General features: G+C 45.5%; 1 protein-coding gene and 1 long non-coding RNA gene across 5 annotated transcripts; one reads left to right on the top strand and one right to left on the bottom strand.

Annotated features, from left to right (window-relative positions):
* Positions 1-212: 212 nt before the first annotated feature.
* Positions 213-22,249, bottom strand: LOC119149687 (endoplasmic reticulum-Golgi intermediate compartment protein 3). Of its 4 annotated transcripts, XM_037391246.1 has the most exons (13): positions 22,086-22,215; positions 21,865-21,935; positions 21,247-21,334; positions 19,849-19,968; positions 15,936-16,029; positions 14,620-14,785; positions 12,900-12,957; positions 9,351-9,382; positions 8,615-8,711; positions 7,200-7,264; positions 4,592-4,728; positions 3,572-3,627; positions 213-930 (listed from the first exon to the last, which is right to left on the bottom strand). In XM_037391246.1, the coding sequence occupies exons 1-13, from the start codon at positions 22,171-22,173 to the stop codon at positions 851-853; spliced, it is 1,152 nt and encodes a 383-aa protein (XP_037247143.1). In that variant the 5' UTR covers positions 22,174-22,215; the 3' UTR covers positions 213-850. The 4 variants fall into 4 exon arrangements, with proteins under 4 accessions (XP_037247143.1, XP_037247145.1, XP_037247144.1 ...); XM_037391248.1 differs by lacking the exon at positions 21,865-21,935 and having other exon boundaries at positions 851-930; positions 22,086-22,249; XM_037391247.1 differs by lacking the exons at positions 9,351-9,382; positions 12,900-12,957 and having other exon boundaries at positions 851-930.
* On the top strand, positions 5,804-21,240 carry LOC119149690. The gene is made up of 3 exons (XR_005104836.1): positions 5,804-5,814; positions 12,276-12,279; positions 20,403-21,240. It is a non-coding gene; the product is annotated as an uncharacterized LOC119149690 (long non-coding RNA).
* Positions 22,250-22,807: the final 558 nt, after the last annotated feature.

The following is a 22,807-nucleotide window of genomic DNA, read 5'->3' as shown; positions in this document are numbered from 1 at the left end:
AAATAGTGTATCTACGTATTTTGCCACAATGCAGGTATGTTTTTTAATTATAATTTCCAATTCAGTACCAGGGTTAGTTTAAATAATTTAATTCTTCTTCTAAATGATTTACCAAAACAGACAGAGGATGGACTTTGTTTCAAAATACAAACAGGGGGGAAGTGAAAAACACAATCAGATTTAAAAATTAAAACTCCAAACCCTTTTTTTTCTGAAACATCAACTTGCATTTTTCACAAGAGCAGCAATCTGGAGCAGCTGCAATGCTCCATGGTACAGTAAGCACATCTCAGGTGCTAGGTCTCATCACATTGCCCAGGAGAGCTGGAAGGAAAGCGTGTGGGATTCAGCACATTTTCACAGAGGTCTGGTATACAGCATCAGCACACTCAGAAACATTAAGATAAAAAAAGCTACATGGTCTTGGCTAGGAATCGTATTTGATGGCAAATTCAACCCATTCCAGGTCTCATGACAATACAGTACATTATACCTGGAGGCAAACAGAATGCAGTATCTCCAGCATTTCTTTTTTTGGGGGATGGGTGGGGGGATGGGCAGGGGGCAGAACTGGATGAACATGGCCTGGCACAAAAGGGTTTTTACAGAAGTGTCTGCAAAGCCAGACAAGACAGCTAATCTTTATAGCAGCAAGGTTCAGGCAGTTCATTCTGAAATTAATGCCAAACAAAGAATGATGGGACAGTAACGCAGGAGCAGTCAGGGCTATCTGGTAATTCCAAACCTCTTCTCTTGTGTACTCAGAAGATCACTTGTGTTTCAAAAAACCTGTTTAGTTCTCCTTAAAGAGGGTTGGGGTTTCTTTTTGCCGAGTGAGCTCATTGCTTATTTATGTTGTCTTCCCTAGTTCAATTTTCTTCTGGATGGCACGTGCCGAGTGATAGATCAAGGAATCAATCAGTCCTGCGACTAAAAGGAAAAAAACCAGACTGATCAAGCCAGACATGCCTCAAAGAGAGAACAGCTCTCAGGGAAAGAAAACACAAAGCCTTCTGTTAGTGGAAAGGAGTTCCAGTTCCCCCGCAACAGAAAACAGCTACTGCTCAGAAGAATAACCACCTCAGCTCATTAGGACAGATAAGATCCAGCTTGCAGGGCAGAGGTGATTATGGAAAAAAAAAGACCTTTCTTACAGAAGTAAAAAAGAGACAGGCTGAGTCACATATGCTTACTGATGAATGAAATAAATTTGGAAAGGAAGCTGATGTTGAGCGCTTTATGCCATGTTATTGCACTGACCCAGCTTGCCAAGGGCATGTTTCCCATTTCTTGGTCATTTCACAGTATCCTTAAAAATAAGCTACCCTACCTGATGCTGCCCTTGATGGACATCATTTATCAAAGACTGCAATGTTTACCCTCCAAGGACACAAAGAAAAACAAACCGATGCCTTTAGTTCTCTCTGCAGTATTTTCCCCAAATCTCTCCAGCCCTGAAGGAGCCTATTAATTCAGTGCTTGTTTGGGACCACAGAAAAGTTTACAAAGAGTCTACTGCACCATGAAACCCAGACAACCCCGCATCCATCGGGGCAGCTTTCACAGGGCTGGAACCCTAAACTCCTGCATGGGAGGGAACACAGGGTGCCAGTGAGCAAAGGTATTTTCAGTGCTTTTATGAAGAGTCATCTTTTTTCTTTTATTCAACACCTCAGTCTAAGGAATAAGTAAGTGATTACTTGGCCGTACACAAAGACACACATTTCAATGCTATATAAAGAGTAGCCACTAGAACGGGAACTGAGTCTTCTGTTTATTACTGTAGAATACAGAATTACTGGCCTTATTATCTGGTCTTTGAGTGACACTTCAGATGACTGCCTTTTGTGGTTGTCTTGCCCTGAAATTCTCTCTACCTGTGGAATAAATTCGATCCTGTAGCACAAAACCTGTTACACAGCTAAGCTGAGTTCTTTAGAACAGAACAGAATCATTTAAGTTGGAAAAGACCTTTAAGTCTGGTCATTAACCAACACTGCTAAGTCCACCACTAAAGCATGTTCTTAAGTGCCACGTGTACACAACTTATAAATGCCTCCAGGGATGGTGACTCAACCACTTCCCTCGGCAGCCTGTTCCTATGCTTGATAATCCTTTCAGCGAAGAAATTTTTCCTCCAATCTAAATCCAATCTAAACCTCCCGTGGTGCAACTTGAGGCCATTCCTTTCATCCTATCACTTGTTACTTGGGAAAAGAGACTGACCCACACCTCGCTACTACCTCCTTTCAGGGAGCTGTAGAGAGCAATAAGGTCTCCCCTGAGCCTCCTTTTCTTCAGGCTGAACACCCCCAGTTCCCTCAGCTGCTCCTCATTGTTCTTTAGACCCTTCACCAGCTTCATTGCTCTTCTTCAGACAAGCTCCAGCACTTCCATGTCCTTCTTACAGTGAGGGGCCCAAAACTGCACACAGAATCCAAGGGGTGGCCTCACCACTGCAGGAGTACAGGGGGACAATCACTTCCCTAGTCCTGCTGGCTACACTATTTCTGATACAAGCCAGGCCGCTACTGGCTTTCTTGGCCACCATTTCATCTTTCCTCTAAAATACAGACTCAGAACATGGCATATGGCAACACGAACTGGCTGTCAAAGTTGATCAGTGCTAGAGGGCACTTGCATTTGTCATGAAAATAAGTTTTGAAAGCCTCTCCTTGAGTCAGCCATAGAAATAAATATGACCACATTTATTATAGACAGAAATTCTGCTTAATAGTATCAGGTTAATGGAGCACTGTGACACCTCAGGTAACAGGAGAACCTTGCAGATAAAGGTATTTTTTGATACAGGTGTTATGTGATACATACAGAAGCTGACTTCTTAGGTCCAGTAAGATCTGCTGACCATATCTGCAGACTGGCCCTTCACAGCCCTGTGAACATCTATGACTGTTTCAGAACACCCTGGGTTATTATTACCTGGAGTGCAAGGCTGGACCAAGGCTGGGCTCTGTCACACACATGGAGCTGAGCAGACACTGATCAGCTGTTCAGAAGCCAACACTGAGAATGAAGCCCAGACACTCCAACGGCTGTGCAGGAACAGCCTCTCCTACAGGACCCCATCTAGCTGCGAGGGCTACTTTTAGTCCCTGCAGAGCACTCACTGGAGCTCCTATGTCTGGGAACACATTCTGAGACCTCTTGAGATGGCTATGCTCACGGCAACCTGGGTTCACAGGGTCTACTGGCTTTAGTTCCACATGAAAGCAACTGTCGGCTTACAGACCCAAGCTGGCCAAAAACACAGTACAGATATATTCATACGGTATGTGAAAGACTGCATTATTTGAAAACAAAATGTCCTTTAGAGCATCAAAGTGAAATATTATGATAGGTCTTACATCATCCACAGCATCTTGATTCATCAGCAGTACTAATTATACTCTGATGCCACACCCATGGCTCTACAGAACATGCTCTATCACCTCCTGAAGTCTGAAATCATCTCTCCGCATCACACAGGGATTTATTATCAGCCATGCAGATTTTAGAAAAAGATGGCAAATGTTTACAATTTACAAAGAAAAAAGCTTGAAAGGTGCAGTACCTGTAAATATGCCTCCAATGATGGCACACACTCCTGTGAGAAAGTGTGTAAAGGACCTAGAAAGAGGAAAATAATTTGAACAACCAACATGAGCTGAGATACCCTATGTCAGATAAGTAACAATTAACTAATAAAACCTAATTCATAATTATCATAATGCTCATCATAGCAGATAAGTATGCATTATATAATTATTAAGACCTGATGATTAACAGATTTAACAACTAAATAACCCCTATCGGTTACAGAATAGTTTGTCACTGATACTTCTACTGAGCAGCATTGAGTAGCATTCAAGGAGTGTGCTCTAAGGAGCTCAATGGCTACACTAGGAGGCAAGTTCTGTATTTATAAACCTAGAGATGGACTTTTAATCACCAAGATTTTATCCATTCCCACAGGCAGAATGTACAGCAAGCTGCTGTAACACAAAAACTAAATCCCTAAGCACATGTTAATACATTTTAAGGTATAGACATCAGCTGTCCCTCATTATGATCCTAAAATATTGGACAGCTGCAACCCCTTCCATTCCCCTGCAACTACATGCCTGTGATTAACAGAGGACTCGGAAAGAAGAAAGAGGTTCCATACCGACTATGACATGCAGAAAATGCAGAGTAAGTAACCAGCTTTGATCAGTGTGGGTGCTGCTGTAGGTGCTGGTGAGATGCGTATGCTATATAAATCATCTTCCCATTAAAAAAAAAAAAGACTCTGAGGAAATTAGTCTGAACTGAGAACCATTATATCAGACTTCTGCTCAGTACACCAATTCACTTCATCTTGATACTAGTATAAAAGTTTCTGGTAATATCAGAAAAACTCCAATCCTTTTCAGATGTTCACACTGAGAGTAAGCGCGTCTGGGAGTGCTTCTTCCTCTCCACTCACTGGGAAGGGGCTTAGATGGCTTTCAAGGCACTTGCACCATCGTGCCTAAGTGAGGATGGAGTTTTAAGCTATGCAAAATGACAAAATCAATGGAGAGTGAATGAAATGGACCAAAAGGTCTCTTACCTGTGTTTCTCTGTCAGCTTCACCATCATGGGTGAAAGTTCATACAGCACAAATACCCCAGGCAGACCCTGGTCTCCTAGTAGACCATTGGCTATCTTCTCATGTCGTGTAACTGAAAACTGGTTGGTCCTTACCACCTAGCAGGAAACAAACACAGCAAATGTTTTGTTAACAAGGAATAGGAAAGGCTACTATATGAGCTCAATGAACCACACCATTGAAGCCCTGCCCACTCACTTGTTGAGGGCCTGACACCGGTTACAAAGAGTTGTAAAAAGCATCATCAGGATCAGGTCTATCTTTAATACAGGCTACCAGTTAAAGCCCCAGCTAGCCCACAGAATGAGTGATGCATCAGTCTCCAGGCTGGACTGTTTTGGTCTCTGCTGGCAAGTAATAGCATAAGCTGTCCCTCTTGACCTCAACCCCAAGTCCATGTCATCCTCTACCAAATCGTAGTCCATTTAAGCACGCTTCAGTACACACACACACACGAGTGAGGAAAAAGGAATTAATCCATAAAGGCAGGGGAGTGCCAGGCCTACAGAAGGACACAGACTGCTCATCTTTATATAAGTGAAGATCATTCTGCAGCGTTCCTCTGCACCCTGCTGTTCTTCCACATATTCCTAACAGTCCTATTCTTACAGCAAATAAATTGGGTTTCTGTAAAATGGAATTATGTTCTATCATCCCTAATAAGCCATCTGACACAAATTACGATCCAAACTGAGAAAGATACTATCCAGTTTCTTTACCACATTCCACATTTGGGGCTTCCAGCTACTGAATGCATAACATCGCCCTGGTACACATCTGGCAGCACACTTGGAACCATAGTTACCATAAAAAGCAAGTTTTTTGTCAGAAGTCTGACTGAACAACAGCTCTACAGTACAATGTGAGATTTCATCAAGAGAAACAGAAGCCATGGTATGCTGGGAGGTGGCCATAAAAACAGGGCACTGATTAACTGTCCTTTGTACTTCAGGAATTTTAATCATCCACAGGAATTTAAAATTCAGGAATTTTAAACATCCAACATCGAATCCAAGCAGAATGAGCTTCCAACATGGTATGTAGGTTCTCCCAGTATCACCTCATAGCAAGTAACTTCCACCCAATTTCCAGGAGAGAACAGATGGGTCCTTTCTAGACAGGGCATTGAAGAAAGAGGGGCCCACAATAAGGATTCATCACATGAGTACCGAGTCTTGCAAACAGTTTCAGTCTTTAGGGCAGATGAAGAAATACAAACTACATCTACTTTTCCAATGGATTGTTAGATTGCTCTGCCCACGTGGCCCTACAATAACTTCACTCGAATGCTTGCATTGTATCGACAGTGGCCATGTGCCTCCTCAGACCTGTGGTTCCTATGCGGCTTCTGACATAATGGGTAATAACCTACTGGTGATTTACATTTTAGAGTGCCTCAAGCAACACAGGCTGCATGGACGTGCAGTATATGTGGTACATGCCAGAGAGTGGCACAAGTTTGGGCGAAGAGCCTGAGGTGGTAAGGGTTCCCGGTGCTGTGTGGTTTGCACAGTGTTATAAAATTGTGTGTGTAGCACAAGGGAATAAAATTCTGACGTAGTTTCATCCACATGTAGATCTGTCTGTGCACTGAACAAGCCCTAGAACCAGGCCTGGGTTTCACCTCAGAGGAAACTGGTTCACGGTTAAAGTAAAGCTGGGCACGGGCCACTCACGCAGCATAGCAGATGTGCAACCAAAACCTGGGAGACAGCTAGGGAGCTAAGCCATCTTGTAGTGAATGTTCACAGAGGTACTAGAGCATGTGGCACCTGTTTCTTCCTCACAGCTTTAGGTAAGTACACTGGGTAGCGCTGGTAGTGAAGTCTGCACAAAAGTAGAGCTGCTGCCTCTATTGGCGTGTTCTTTGCAAAAGAAACGTAACAGTTTACATCACTTTGCTGCCCTAAGACTATGGGGGCCCAAATAATAACTTTGGTTTGTTTTTTTTACCAAAAGGAGGTTCTCTGTAACTCTTGAGATACTGCAGAATGATGGCAACCAAAACAAATGAAAGAGAGAAATCAGAGTTCCTTCCGCTCCCTCAGGCTGGCTTCAGAAGGGAGCATAAATTTGTGTCTGTTCACAGGGTCTTCCGCCTCACCCTGGTACCTCCCTGGTAATTTGTTTATCCTACCTGTCCCCAGAGAAGGACACATTCTGAAAGCAGGGCTGGAAATCTAGCCACCCTCTTGTGGAAGAGTTTTTAAATTGGAAACAAGCCTGATCTTGGGTTTTTCTCCAAAGAGCATTTTTAGGATCTCCTTGCTGCTTTGACTTCTGAGCATGCAGTACAAGGGATTCATGAGGGAACGTGATGAGAATGGCATGGTCACCTTGATCTAGGTGTGGTGGAGGAGGCTAAGATCTGTTTCATCACGGCTGCAACATTACAGATAACATTATACCATAGAAACTGTTATTCTTGCTTCAGGTGGTGATATGAAGAAAGTCAAACAGGTTGCGTTGTTTCTACCAGAGGTCAGATAAGCTCAGTGTCAGAATCTGAGGAGAAAGTCTGAAGGCTTTCGCTCACTTGCCAAAACAATAGAGAAAAAAAGGTACTTACCTCACCATCTACTTTCATATACACCGTGGGAACCACTTTGACAAAATACTGAAACATCATGGAAGCTATAAGCAAAGACAGAGACAAAATTAATAACCAGTGAAGAGCTTGAAAGCTTAACTGACAGGTTAGGTAGACACAAACTGGTTTTGTTCGACTCATCAGGGAACATCTTTCTTCACAACAGCAACTGGAGGCTTCCGAGGACAATAAAGTTAATCTCTGACATGACTTTTCCTTTTGCCAAAGCAAATCTTCCTGTTCCAACCAAAACCAAAACTACTGGCATGTTGGCCTCGATGAAATGGAAAACTTTCTACAGAAAACTTCTTGAAAATTCTTATTTTAGCATGTAAAACCCCTTATTTCAACAGCATGGCCCCAAGAAAACACCAGCTCTAAACAAGCGTCCTCTGTTAACTTCAATTAGCGCTACAGTTTATGGCTGTAGAAGCATGGGTTTTACCATATCAGGAGATGAAAAGGAAGATCTGGATCACTGAGGAAAAAAATACGATGAGAACTCCTGCTGCTGCCTCAGACCAGCCTGTTCCTTCAGTTCTCTTAAGGATAATGGAAGGCAGGAGTCACTTTGAAAACCTGTTTTCTATTAAATCCCCTAAAGAAGATTATCCATCTATTTCTACAGAAGAAATAATTGCCATATATAATATCTTTAGCTGGTCTGCAATAAACACAAATTTGACCTGCCGCCTACTTCTGCCACTTCTTTTCCAAAGCACGTCTTCAATCCTAATTCCTCAAGAATTTGGAAAATTTAAAAGAACAGATTCCGGTAGGGTTACCTACCACCACCTCAAAGCAAACTACTTCTTCCTCCAAGCTTTATTATATAAAAGCACCCCAAGTACCTGCAAAGACAAACTTTGCAGACTTCAGCAGATCTGAAAAAATAACAAATTTCTGCAGTGGTGTATAAAGTGATACAGTCAGGATCCTTCACAGAAAATGCACATAAGCAGGCTTGTGCCAATAAGCCAATATTATAGTTTGAGCAGCAGTAGCATGAGGAGAGAATTGCCTTTGCTTTTCAAGCCAGCAAACTGGAGCTATAGAAAAGATGAGCAATATTTCAACTTCACTGCAGCTGTTTGGCTGTTACTGTCAGGTAGATCAAGGTCAGGCAGACACCACAGCTCTCCAGCAACTACCAATTAGGCCATGAACACCGAAAACAAAGATCTTTCCAAAAGGTCACAGAATCAAAACACATTGGCACATTTGTTCCAGATGAATGGAGGCAGCTGTTCCAGAAAGAGCATAAGGTGGAGGAGTCCATGTTTTAGGCATGTCAGGGTTCTTGTTTAGGACTGACTGGGAACTTCACTCCTGTTCTTTTGTAACACTTATGAATATAGACACTTAAAAAGAGATTTCTCTCAGATGGCTTTTACCTTGGTGTGCAGTGACATCTGTCCCATCCAGAGGATTCACAATGCCTGGATAATCCCTTCCAAATGAAAGATGTTTGATGTAGTGCGTCATATTGATCTGAAACAGAAATGGTAATAACTCAAACAACTGCACAGCACCCGAGGGGCAAGGTAAGAAGCTTAAAGTTAATTATTTGTATATTTTTCTGAGTGCAGCTCTGGAAAAGAGACAGGTCCTCCCTTACTCTGCACATCCTACCAGTAAACTCTGACATACTTGCTCTTCTTTTTTTATTCATGGGAGATTCCAGGATGTGGACTTTCTCCTTTTCCTGCTGGAAACACACAGACGCCAGTGCCCTTCCCCTCCACCTACAGCACAGGCTGTTGCACCTACTGCTTTCCCTGCCATAGGAGCACGATGCTGTCAGCTGCCTTGGTGGCACTGGTATGGGCATCATCTGCTTTCCTCCCAGATCCAGAAGCAGCTGTGAAAATATCAGCCTCAGGAAACTGGGGAGCATAGCTAAGGAGCAAGGCAGTCTCGGGAAGAGGGGAAAAGGCTTGCCAAGCAACATGCAGATGTCCCAGACCATCCTTCACAGCCCTCTGTGAAAGCAGGTGCTAGGTTCTGCTCAGACTCGTAAGGCCAAATCCATCTGGGATCAGTACACTAGGATCTTAATGTGGCAAAGAGAGGGAAATCCAGAAGGAAAACAGACCAAGAAAACTAGAACGTTATCTTGGGAACACTTACATTATCAAGTCCAAAGCTCTGCAGATCGTGAACTGTAACAGAAGAACAGTTTAACAATATAGTTCACACTGTGATAACAAACATATCTGTTTACCTTATTCTAGCTTATAAGAGAGCTCCTCTCATTTCCACCGAGATCTAAAATGACATGAAAATCACCTGGGTTTCTCTTTTGCTTGCAGTAGGGCACATGATAAATAAAACTGCTGCAATTCTCCATGTGACATAGACTAGCCACTGCTACACGGAATGAAAGTATCTAATTTGGGGTTACTTCAGATTAGGTATTTTGGTCTTTATCTGAATGTGTTCTTAATCTACAGCAAAAACAAGACCCCAGGGGCAAGGGAGGAAAAATTCACTGTTATCTCTGTCACCAACTGATACACAAAACTTCTCTAACTACTGTAAAACACAGAGGCACAACAGATCTAAACTAACAACTGAGCAAGTGCCCTAATGAAATTATCATCATCTTAGCAATTCCCAGCGGCTCTGCCCATCAATCAGCCTTGCTACAGCTGCCCAGACAACACACAGGGAAAGGGAAAGTCTTTGCAGGGAGAGCCTGAGCAGGATATTTGCAAACAACTGGTAGGACCAAGGTGACTATTACCAGTGCCAGGGTTTGGGGTGTTTGGCCTGCCCTCTCTCTGCTCTTCCTGCATACAGCAAGGTGACAATGCCAGCAGCAGCACACACACCCAAAGGCAGCTGGAAAACAGGGGCAATGGGAGGCAACTGATATCTTTTGGTTGGCTACTTAAATTACTTTATGTAATGCCAGAAGCATCAGTTTCAGGATGAAAATGTAACTTAAAACTTGATTTCAGTATTGCTCCTACCAGGTTCGTCTGAAGTCACACTATCATCTTAAAGCAGCCAGAGGCCATGGTGCATTTTAACACTGGTCAGGAAGCCAGACCTCAGCTTTCACCTTTGCAAAGAAAATCACGCTTCAAAAATCGTGGGCTATTTATTATTTAGGAGCTGGTGGAGTCAGATCACCAAGTGCTACTACACAATTAACAAAGCTCAGGAATGCTGCTCCCTTGAAGGGTTTCTGATACACAGCCTAGCACAAGACAGGCCAGAACACTAAAGAACTGTCCAGAACTAGTCTCTCCTTTAAAACATTTATTCAGCATGAGTGTGCTGTGAACTCAGTTTTTTTCCATTAACATCTATCAATAAAACACGAGAAGCTTTATCTGCATTTATACAAACCCCTTACTAAACCCAAAGAGATATGCATGCAGAACCGAGAACACACAGTTAGAAAAAGGAAATGCTAAGCCTAAACTATACTCCTCCTAATGCTCTGATCTAGGGAAAGGCCCTTCCATTTCACAGTTAAAATGTTCAATGCTCAGAAACTAAGGCTGCAGTCACTGGAATTAAGACAACGGCTCTGCATTATAAAGAGCTCAGAGCTGCACTGGCTTCAGATACTCTTGTTGCTGTCTCTTATACAAACACAGTGGTTTGCGTGCCTGCGCTGGCAACTGGATCAAGGAACTCCTTTGGATTTAAAAAAAGAAATTCCTACTAAAAATTTGGAAATACATGTGAAATGGTGGCCAGAGAAAGGAAAAAAGGGAGAAGCGGCCTTGGTATTACGTTGTGCCGTTTTTCTTAATGGCTAGCAGCAACACCCTGTTTCATGTTGCAATACTATCTGCAGTTAAGGCAAGAGTTAAGTGGCTTAGCTGTCAGTGAAATGTCAAGAACGCTGGCTTTTGCACAGACACCAGCAGGGTAACCTTCAACAAATAACAAAGTTCTACAGAGCACTTGGCTCTGGTGGATCGGCATTTAAACTGGACCTATTGCCAAAGGAATAAACCAGCCTGTCTCCACATCTTTCTGTCGATGGCCCATTCCTGTCCCACTCTCCCTTCGAGGTGAACCATATCAGAGAACCATGCAGCAGGCTGAAACATTAAGTACTGCTTTTATGTGAGGCTATTCTTCCAGTCAGAGTAGCTCCAAAGTGAGGTTAATCACACAGCTGCACAAATGCTTGTGCTGGCACCGTGCAGTGATGCACAGGGAGGGACAGGGATGCTCCTCCCGGTAGCTGCTCTACTACAACCCTGCACAGGATGATGGCGGTGATCAGCTGTTAGCATGTGAAGTGTGAGCTGAGTAGTTGCAAGGGTGACAAATCTTACAGAGCAGCACCAGAGAAATTCAAGGGCACCCCTTGAGAATGACCAGTCATTAACTAACCTGTTACGCTAGTTACATCATGCGTGACCCATTTTAACATAAATGGAGTTCGGGCTCTCCAAAACATTTCCCCCCAGTGCTCTGCTTGGGAAGTGGGGCCATGTGACCTCATGAGGGTCAAGGGCAAGGTCCTGCATCTGGGCCAGGGCAACTCCTCCCCGCCCCCTCCCCCCCCAGCCCAGTATCAATAGGTTGGGGGATGAAGGGGTTCAGAGCAGTCCTGCAGAGAAGGACTTGGGGGTACTGGTGGATGAAAAAATGGACACGAGCCAGCAACATGTGCTCACAGGCCAGAAAGCTGACCATATCCTGGGCTGCATCCAATGAAGCATGACCAGCAGGTCGAGCGAAGCAATTCTGCCCCTCTGCTCTCATGAGACCCGCCTGGAGTACTGTATCTGGCTCCGGAGTCCTTGGCAAAGCAGGTCCAGAAGGGAGCCACAAAAATGGTCAGAGGGCTGGAGCACCTCTCCTAGAACAGGCTGAGAGAGCTGGGGTTGTTCAGCCCGGAGAAGAGGCTCTGGGGAGACCTTATTGTGGCCTTTCCCTACTTAAAGGGGGCTTATAAGAAAGATGGGGGCAGACATTTTAGTGGGGCCTTAGTGGTTTTAAACCAAAAGAAGGTAGATTCAGACTAAATATAGAGAAGAAATTTTTTATGACTGTGGTGAAAGACTGGTGGAGGTTGCCCAGAGAGGTGGCAGATGCCCCGTGCCTGGGAACGCTCAAGATCAGGTTGGACAGGGCTGTAAGCAGCCTGATCTAATTGAAGATGCCCCTGCTTCCTGCAGGGGGGCTGGACTAGGGGGTCTTTAAAGGTCACTTCCAACACAAACCTTTCTATGATTCTGTAAACTACCACTGTCATTCCGGCCACTGTGTATTTCTATATACCTGAGGAAGTCCTTCACAACTGAAATTTTACTCTGAAAGTTCTGAATTGCTTTAAAATTCTCAACAGCTTTCCTCCAAAATATCCCTTCCAGAGATAGTGATATTCAGGTCCTGGACCCAACACCATACTCCAGGTTGTTTTACTGCAGGGCAGCAAGGTTTTGTAGAACAAGTGAGGCTGAGAGACTGCCCAGACACATTCTCCTCCATGTTCTCCCACACCCATGTGGCGGCATCTTCAGAAAACATTTTTCTATTAGTTCCTGATGGTTCTAAACATCTCTAACAAAATTTTACCAATGTCCTCCCCCCTGAAACAGTGCTGCTGTTATCACAGATAGCAATGCAAAGATGTTCAAAGGAAATGGTCAGAAATGCTTGGAAGCTAAAGGTCACAATAAGCAGAAAAAGAAAATACTTTACCATGCACATGAGACTGTTGGAAACTTTTTCCTGGTGCAAAGTGGAAATTTCCAGCTACCTGCAGGAAATGGTAATCTTTCATTAAAAGGCCTGAATCTATATAAATAAAGCAGTCATACCAGTGGTTGGATTTTCAAATTTTTGTTTAAATGAGACAGACAATAAGCAACTCATTTTCATAGGTGACAACACCAGCAGATATTGTCCTAAAAGAGGTATGAATTTCCCCTCTTCCTCACAGGCAGTCATGTGGAAAGCCATAAGCACATACTGATGTTGACAACAACTGCTCTATGCATAGTATTTGAGTGGACATAAAAATGAGAAGAAGGAATCAAGTCTACTGGGAGGGAACTAACTGCTGCTGTATGAAATAAAAAGGTATTGCAGAAAAGGGGTGGAGAAAGTAACTGCGAGGGTGAGCAGGTAGGGTAAGAAAACCTTTAATACAATAAACAGCAGTGGTCCTATATATGCATCCATGAAAATAAGCTGCTTTCAAAAACGCACTAAACCTAGCACAACCCTCCCCCCCCCCAAAAAAAAAACACCAACAACCCCCCAATATCCCCCAAAAGACAAAGTCTGTTAAAATTTTAACCTGGAATACGAAAAGGATATGGATATTAGATGTCAGTCCTCCCTGACACTCACTAGCAATCATACACACCCTCTCCTGGAGGATTTCAATGCATCAAGCTCACATGCTACATTACAACTTTGATGTCTGTGCAAACCTATCACATATGTTAATTGCGGACCTGATGAGAATGGAGATGCGCAGAAGTGCCTAACAGTGGCCCCCAGAAATTTCCCTAGTGACACCCACCCTTGGACTCTTGCTACCCACAGCACTCCCCTTTGAATCTTTCAATCTTTCTTGCTATCACACGTTGTGACAAAGGGTCCCGTAATGGTTCAGCACCCATGATGATGCTCAAATCACAATGTCTGGCTTCATGAGTGAACGGGTGGGTTTGGTTTTGTTTTGGGTTTTTTTTTTTTTTCAGAAATAAAGAATGTTGTCTCCAGAAATAGTACACAAAGATGTAAAAAACCCTCCAAATTTTGGAATTAAAAAAAAAAAATTAGCCTGGGCCTGACTGCCAGAACGTACTTGGGTATGTAACCTGCACGTCCAAGTGTTTTGAGCTCGGTAACCTGTCAAATGACAGGGTAGTTACATAGACATCTGGTGTATCTTGTACTACATTTTCATACACCAGTTGCAAAAAACCACCTCTTTGAATATCTTCAACCTTGACAATCAACTCCAAGTCTTGCTTCCACCGGTTTTCTAAAGAAGGGAACATTTCACTCCCTCCAGCACCTCTGCTGACAAGTTGTTGGTTACTGTTATCTCCAGCACCTGCTGGTGGTCTCTGCTTTGAGACTAGAAGGGCAGGTGGGACAATCTAACCTCAAAGAAGCTGCCTCTCCTCCTCCAGAAACTTTGGTAAAAAGACTCGCTAGCTAGATGGTAGAAAAAGCTAAGCTTCTCCATCCAGCCCACCTCATGAAACAGAGAATTAGCCCCTTCCCAGTGCTTTTCCCAACTCTCCCACTGAATCCCTCTACAGGCACAAGCACCTTGCTGAGCCCAGGGGTTAATACAGACCTGTGAACACCTAAAGCTGGAAAAGGAGTGGAATGCCCCGACTGTGCCTTCTCATGCCCATCACCACCATGCAACAGGCTCATGGCAAGACCCATCTCTCACCTTGTTGACCTCTAGGAAACCGTACACTTGGCAGCCCTCGTTCTTCTGCTCTTGCATTTTCTGGCTAAATCCTTCCCTCTTGCACTGCTCTATGCTATCTGGGTTCTTGAAGGCCCAGCCTCGTCGCCTGTATGCTTCTCTGACATCGTCACAAGTATTACAACACCTGCAAAAGCATAAGCATCATCTTCTCATCTTTACAGCGAGATAGAGACACTCCAGCTCAGGACTCGAATCCCTGGTGGATCCTATTTCAACAAATCAATGATGCAAACATCAGGGACTAAACACTGAAAGGTGGTCTAATGCTCCTGAAGGAGCTTGAGCTTCCTGACGTACTTTCTGAGATTTCGGCACGAGGGTACAAGCTGTTTTAATGCAGCGCTTAAGCCTGAAGAGGGCTTTAGTTGTCCATTCAGACAGCCAAGTCAATCCTCGGCAAAGAAATTTGCTGCAGAAATGACATCAGTGTCCCACATCTCTGAGCATCTTGGAACTTCCCCATGTGAACAAAGCATCTGCCTGTTTCTGTTCCTCCCTTTCTCTGTTTTTAGGGCAAGACTGCCAACATTGGAGGAAGGGTTAACAGCAAACTTTCTGCATTGCTCTTCTACCTCTGGACAACATCTTGGTCACCAGAAAAAACAACTGTCTGTCTTGGTTCCGTGTTGTGCTGGACAAAACAAAAAGTTGAAGCCTGGAATCATAAATCCCTCAAGATGGAAACATCTCTCCCTGGGGAAGGATGCAACTTGACAGATGGGTCTCAGTAAATTACTACAGAGACAATAATAGCAAAGGATAGTCCCGAACCTGCAGACTATCACAAATCCATTCTTACACAAATTTGCAGGTAGAAGGAATGAGAAACACTGAATGACACCCATCGTTTGTGTGAGTGACAGGTGTCTGGTCTTTCCTCCCATAAGGATGCAAAGCCTGCAGCAGAAGCGAGAAGGCAAAGCCATTACCAGGTTTTATTCCAAGACAGCTCACAGAACGGTAAAGTAATTTACACAGCTCCCCTCTGGACACCAAATAATCCCAGAAAAGGTTCAGGTTGCTGAGATACAATCTTTGTGCTACTGCCCTTAAACAGGCATGCAGACAAAACATACAACCTAACCCTACATGCTCTTAACAATCATGAGTGCAGCATAGGCATACTAAAACACGACAGCTCTCACCATTCTCTGAACAGGTGCCCAGGAGGATTTCATTGCACAAATCTTCACAGACATTTTGGAAAAAAAACCCAACCCACGTATGCCACATTAACTGTACGGATTCAAGCACTAAGAAGATGTAAAGGTTACCGAATGTCCTCTGACTCTGCCCCGTAACAGCTTTCACAGCGATTGGCATCCAAAGCATTTGGATCAAACACCTTTTCTTCTTCTTTCCCCAGTTCTAAGACAAAAGAGGATTCAAAGTCACGAGGCATGTCTAGAAACACTATCTTGTACTTCTGCTCTATGCACAGAAACTGTTCTACACATGAATGAAATGATTTTGTGTCAGAAGCTGCGCATCCTGCACCCGAAGCTCACCTGAAAGAATGCAGAACCTGTTGAGCTGCAAAGTAAGATCAAGCAGAGTAGCATTTGTCATCTGAAGAACACCCTCCACAGAAAGAACCAGTCACCTGAAAGCCTTGTTGGAGCGCTGATCAGATGTTACTTGCACAAAGGCTTTGTTAAAACTTTGTCTAAAGCAGACACAAACAGCAAATTGCAACTGATACAGGACCTGTTACACAAACAACATTTTAAATAGCAGACAACAGGGCGTAACGGGTAATCCTACCCCAAGATACGTAGGGAACACAGTTATACATTGCTGTGGAACTAGATCAGAGTGGGAATCTCCCAAGCGGAAAACTGACACTCAGTCCTCCAGAAAAACGATGCTGACAATGCATACACATTAACCGCTGGCTTACTAGAAATCTCCAAGGAATTTCTGTCTTCATCATGACTTTACAATTCTGCCAGTGTCTGTGCCACCTGTGTGTTGAATGCACAGCTGCAGTACAGCTGGGGCACAAACTCATGGAGTTTTATGTTCTTAAGTGCAGAAGGCTGCAGAGGGACTCGTAAAAGAGGAGATGAGAGCTGGTGACAGCTGAAACCCGCCAAAGGGCAAGACATGCCTCCAGAAAACTCAAACAGGACCTTTGTTTTTCCAAGAACCAAAATAAATACCAAAGGTCTGCAAATTTTGGAGTTCGGAATAAGTGAGCCAAGGAACTGCATGTCTAAAATTTTCAAAAACATGGGTTCTTATTAGAAGAGGCCCCTTAAAACCAGGCTGTTTCACTCACAAATCCTGAAGGACAAGACCAAGTCTGCTGGGTTACAGAAGCCCTCTAAGGCTCACTCTCTAGGTACCGCTGCACTACCCTCTTACAAGCCTTGAAAAGGTGGCTTCTTGGATAACTAAGGCTGGGGCAGGTGATAAGTCAGACACTGCCGAGGGGACAAAATGTTATCAGGACCCTCTTTGTTGAGATTGGGAAGTATAACAGGTGGACAGAAGTGAGTATTAAAGACATCTGTATTAGCCACAGAAAAAAAGAGATTTTAATTAGAAAGTATGAAATATGCATGAAAATCAATCATTAACCCCACTTCTTTAATCAAATACTTTATGGTAGTTATGATCAAGCAAATAAAAACTTTTAGGAAAATATACCCATTCTTAAACAACGGTATGAGACTTAATTTCTACAGCTTACAACATTCAAACAAGTTGAAAGTACACATAGGAATTCAACCAGTATGGGTTTTGATCCTGTAATTACACTAAAAGATAGTGTCAGGAAGAATGCAGCTTAATTCCTACGCTTTGTCAAAGCCATGATTCCTGCCATTTGAAGAACACCTGTACAACACACAGAATCTTTCAAGATACAGCAACCAGTAACAGCTTTCTGAATGCAATCGGTAGCTGCCTGTGGAGTTGTCTCAGAGAGCACCCAGAGGTACTGCACACAGCTTGGATACTATAAAGAAACTGCAGTAAATGAAACCCCACATGCAAAGTTTCTTGCTGTTAACATGGTCCTCAGCCTGCATGCAGATATGACACATGACACAGGAAAACTCCGCTCATGTTAAAAGGAAGGAAACAGTAAGAACCACCCATAAAAAATCCAATCCTCTATTGTCATTCAATAGAAATGAATGAGATGACATCCCAGCACAGAATGCAACCTACCACGGAAATCATTAAGCTATTAACTATTTTAATGTAACTATGATCAGGAAAAGCCTCCACATACTACTCCATAATATTTAGGTATGCTTTGTTAAATTTAAGGTCAATGTTACAGAAAATGTATTTTTAACTAAGAAATTTAAAGTGCCGAAGCAGCTAAGTGGCAGAACCAGGCCTCATCCCTAGCGTAGCCCTAATCCAAGGCTGGTTTAAAACCCAGGCCAGTTAGTCAGTGGGAGAACAGAGAAACACTAGATGACCAATTTGTGCACACAGGTGCTCTCAGAAACACAAGTGTTTTTAGAAAAAATAGTATATGAGAATAGGAATTGCTTGTTCAAAGACTAAGTGCGCTTGAAGGAGCGTGTGAGTTAAAGTTGGCAGAAAGAAGATCACGATCAGAGGAGGAGCCTGGAGCCAAGGCAGAGCCTGGAGCCGAGGAGATGAATCACCTGGGACAGTCAGGCGATGGATTTGCAGAACTGACAGGACCAAAGGAAACTGCTACAAACTTCAGATGTTGACTAATGGTTTGATAAGTGTATATAAGCTGTGCTGTATCGCTTGGTTCTCTGCCACTCACTGGGGTGGTGGCCCAGCTCTGAGTTGTGACTAAAGAAAGCCCAGTGGTACCTATGACTGTGTAAATTTTTCCTTTAACAGTCAATACTGATATAGTTGCCATTTAAATAACTGACTGAACCAAGTGTTACTAATAGAAACTGATAACCATAGAGTTTCATGAAGATGAGTGGACACTTCCTATCTAACATGCCACACTGGTGATGGAAATCAAACTAGCCATGTCCCTTTTCCAGACAGCAGAAGAAATTGCTTGTTGCATGCAATGGAACTTGATTGCTTTCAAAATGCCTCTTCTGGATGAGATGGTTTGCTCCCTTCAGGTTTCTCTTCCTCTGTGTTGATAATATAAGGAGTGAGAGCAATCGCTTCAGACTGAGTAATCCCAGTTGAGGCTGGCAACATAAGTAAGGCAGGAGGCCTATGTGTGTTAACAGAGAATTAGATACAGAAAAGTGGGGTTTATCCCGAGACATTACATTTGTAACGCCACAGCCTCTGAATACAGAAAGGCTGCTAAGTGACACAATAGTAAGAACATAATCACCACATTCCCGTGACAACAGGAGAAGCTCTTGTACCTACCCACTGTTCAGCTCTTGGCTTAGTTTAGTCTTTCAGCTTCAAGAACACAAAAGTTAAATCTGAGTTAAAACAAATCAGCAAATTTTGTTCATGCCAATACATGGAACTACACTATCTCCCAGAACAGATAATAAAGAGCTCACGTTTTAGAAAAACAAAGTGGGGACACTATTATCATTACCTTGCAACACTACCAGAATCGTTCCCGGTTTGTACTGAAGTACAACAGTAAGTCATAACATGTAAAAAATGCAGAGTAGAGCTTTATGTAGCCAAGGACCACTTACTCCAACTTGTAACTTATTGATATATCAACTGAAATATATTTATCAGGTATGCATTGACACACGCAAAATAAACGCAGTAAGATGATAGCTTAGGCTTAAGGGTCAAGTCAGCGGAGCCTTCCCTGGAGAGAGGCTCTTTCCTCTAACCAGCTCGTCCCATCTGCCAGCCTACCAGGATTTAAAGATGCAACCAAAGTCAAGTTTTGCCAGACCAGCTGCTTGATTCCTAGTAGGAAAAGCCCGTTCACTCAGCAGCTTTGCTCCTGAAATGCATCAATGAGTCCTTGTCCCAATTTCAGAGGGACCAGGCAGAGACTTGCCTCGCAAAAGTACCGAGTATAATATATACACACACACACACACACACACACACACAGAGGAGCTTGTCTGATCTGCCAGTGTAATAGATTTGTGTCCTATAAACTCTTCAAGAGTTTGTGGCGTTTAAAACGCTGTGAATTCAGCCATCACTTGTTCCCATGAACCTCATAGCAGGCATACGGCGATGGAAAGGCTATGAGAGCATCCATCCACAAATGGCAGAATAGCATCTTACCATGTCTGTCGGCCTCTGGAGTCACACGATTGCCAGCCTTATCCAAGCGTTGTTTAAACAGATTATGCTCTACGTCCAGCTGCTGCTCTCCTGCCACATCCATGGCATCGATGCTCAAATCTGAAAGCAGTAAGCAAGGAAAGCGGTCTATGAACACACAAGTGTTATGGCCTGTGACAAGCTGAGGAAGTGAAAAGACAGAATCTTTCAGCCAGCAGGGTAAGAATGTGCCAAACTGGGAGAGCGTGTACGGCTAGGGTCAAGTGACCGACGGAATAAAACGCACAATGCAGCATGCTAAATGGCCCTCCCAGGTACAGGGTTTGGTTTGGTGTCCCAGAAGGACCGTTTCCAACTTCCAAGAAAGCGTTACCCTGAAAGGTAGACGCGCTTAAGGCAAAAAGCCAAAAGCAAACCCCTCAAAGCCCAGAACCATTTTCAGGAACACAGGAGTTAAGCCTAAAATTGGTTGAAAGCTGCCTCCTACCTCTTCCCCCGCCACCTCTCCCCCTTCAACATCAGCACATTTCCTTGTGATCTCTTTTCACAAAAAGATTGAGGCCTGTGGTATCAGCTCGGTACCGAAGCACCACGATGCGCTTGCTGGCTACATGCTCTCTTAGAAGGCCGACAGCTTCTCCACACACAACAGCCGAGGCTTCCAGTCTCTCTAGCCTTCCCACACCGTTTTAAAATTAAGGAAGGCAAAGACCGGTAACACCTCGGGGGGTCAGGAGGAAGTCAAGATTCACTACATCTAGAGCCCAACGCATTACCCAAAGGAATTACCACAACTGAACAAGAGGCAGGAACGATCGGTAGACAGGCGGATAACATGCATAGCAGTAATACCCAGTCAGACTTGAAGGACTTCCATTCACTTCATCCCGCAACTTTGTTTTGAATTTAGTTAAAAGGTAATCAGATTCTTAACGCTCATTCTGCTTTTATAACTTCTGGAGAAAGGCTAACACATGGCATTGACATTACAGTCAGAATTCAAGTACCAAAATCACGGCAAAGCTGTGCCTTGCCAAGTGACTTCCAAAGCAGGCTCTCGAGCCTTTCAACAAGACAGTCAAGTCTGGAGTCCCAAGGGAACTCTGTGCCAGCTCTGTCAGTGCGACTGAGCTCCCTGACCAAGTACACTGCCGTACAGAAATGTAAGCGGGTTTATGCCTCAGGCTCATTTACAATGTAGAAAAATAATACTGCCCGACTGGACGCGCTGGTTTAAGCGCCCAGCAGGCCTGGCTGCGTAACCACGAGGCACCACCAATTCCTCCCCGGCTGTTGCCCAAGCAGCAGCGCAGCACTTGGAAGCAGCGGGCAGATGGAAACTTCTGGGCCCTCGGCAAGTGCAAAAGTTATCCCTCCACAGTCAGCAGTTCGACTCACAAGCACAAGGCATATGTGGAAAAGTAACATCTAGATTGATCTTCAGTTTATCTCCCCTTGATTTGTCAACGTACAATTCCGGATGAACCTAGGTACAAAGAAAAAAAAAAAAAAAAAAAAAAAAAGAGAGCCGTTTCACTGGGAAGCAAATCCAAAGGCCTCTTCCCCTCGGCTGCTCTGGCCCAGGAGCTGACTGTCAAGACACAGGATCAGCGAGACACCTGAGCTGCTGCCTCCCACACCTTCCCCCGTTTGTAATACTTTATAAAGAAAGACATCAATCGGTGGGGGGAAAGGGGTGGGGATCCCGCCGCCGGCTTTCTTTTCCTTCCCTTGCCCGCTCGCAGGGGCTGAAGAGGCTCCTAAGCCGCCCCCCTGCGACAGCGTTACCGCAGGCCCCGATGCGGCCTCTGCGGCCCGCGGGGGCCGGCAGCCCCAGCCGCCTGCCACGGCTCAGGCCAGCGGCTGGGGGAAAGACAAAGCCCCGCGCAGAGCTGCGGCGGCTGCCCGGGCACCCGGAGGCGGCGGGGGGGCGGCAGGGCGCCGCGGGCCGACCCCCCTCCCGGGCCCCGCCGCCAACAAGGGAGCCACCGGGGCCGCCCCATCACCGCTCCTCACCTCCTCGGTGAGGTAGTACTGCAGCTCCGAGAAAAAAAGCAGCACCATGATGAGCCCGCTGACCACCGTCACTGCCGGAGAGACGAGAACCGCCGTCAGCCCCTCCAGTCCCGGTCCCGGCCGCGCGCCCGCCTGCCACGTCCCCCCCCGGCCGGCCGGTATCCACGGCGGGGGCCGGGTTCGCCCGCCGGGCCCCAGCCGCCCTCAGCCCGCCCGCTCACCCAGCGCGCCGCCGCACGTCTTGACCCGAAAGTCTTCCAGGGTCTTTGGGAAGGCATCGAACCGCCTCAGCCGCCGGAGCGACTCCATAGCACCGCGCGGGCCGGAAAAAACGCGACTTCCGTGGCCGGGCCAGGCCGGGCCCGACGCCGGCCCCGCCCCCGGCCCCATGGCCCCGCCCCGCCGGGCAGCGCGGCCCGGAGCCGGCCGAGGAGGGGCTGGGCTGCCGTTCCGCGCCGGGCCGGGGCTCGGTGCCGCCGCGGGCTCCCCTCAGCCTGCCGGCCCCGGGGCTCTGCGGGGGCCGCCCGCGGGGTGCGGGCTGTGCCCACAGCGGCTGCCTGGGGGGGCTCGGTCCCGAGGCGAAGCTGCTGGCCGAGAGCAGCTGCCGCTCGGTGTCACAGCCCCCCGGCCCGCCGCTGACTCCGCCCTGCAAGGCGCTGCACTTGCTTACAGACGCCCTGCCGAGAGCAACCGAGCTGCCCCTCCGACCGGCTGGCACGGCGACGGAGCAAAAAGCAACTCCTTGCGGGAGGGTACCCGCTGCCGGAGTACGGAGGGGAGAGAGAGGGAGGCAGGAGGAGGAAAGACCCGCTCCCTTGTTCCACCTTCCAGCCCTGCCACGTACTCTGCACCCCTTCATTCCGGTAACGGCTCACTTTCCCATCACAGGGAAGGGCTGTGAACTCAAGAGGTTAAATCGTGCAACAGCTCATAATGGCTTACT

This window comes from Falco rusticolus, chromosome 6 (assembly GCF_015220075.1).
Source record: "Falco rusticolus isolate bFalRus1 chromosome 6, bFalRus1.pri, whole genome shotgun sequence".
NCBI classification, from domain to species: Eukaryota; Metazoa; Chordata; class Aves; order Falconiformes; family Falconidae; genus Falco; species Falco rusticolus.
The sequence above is the reverse complement of the archived record's forward strand: the minus strand, read 5'-3'. Positions and strand labels throughout refer to the sequence as shown.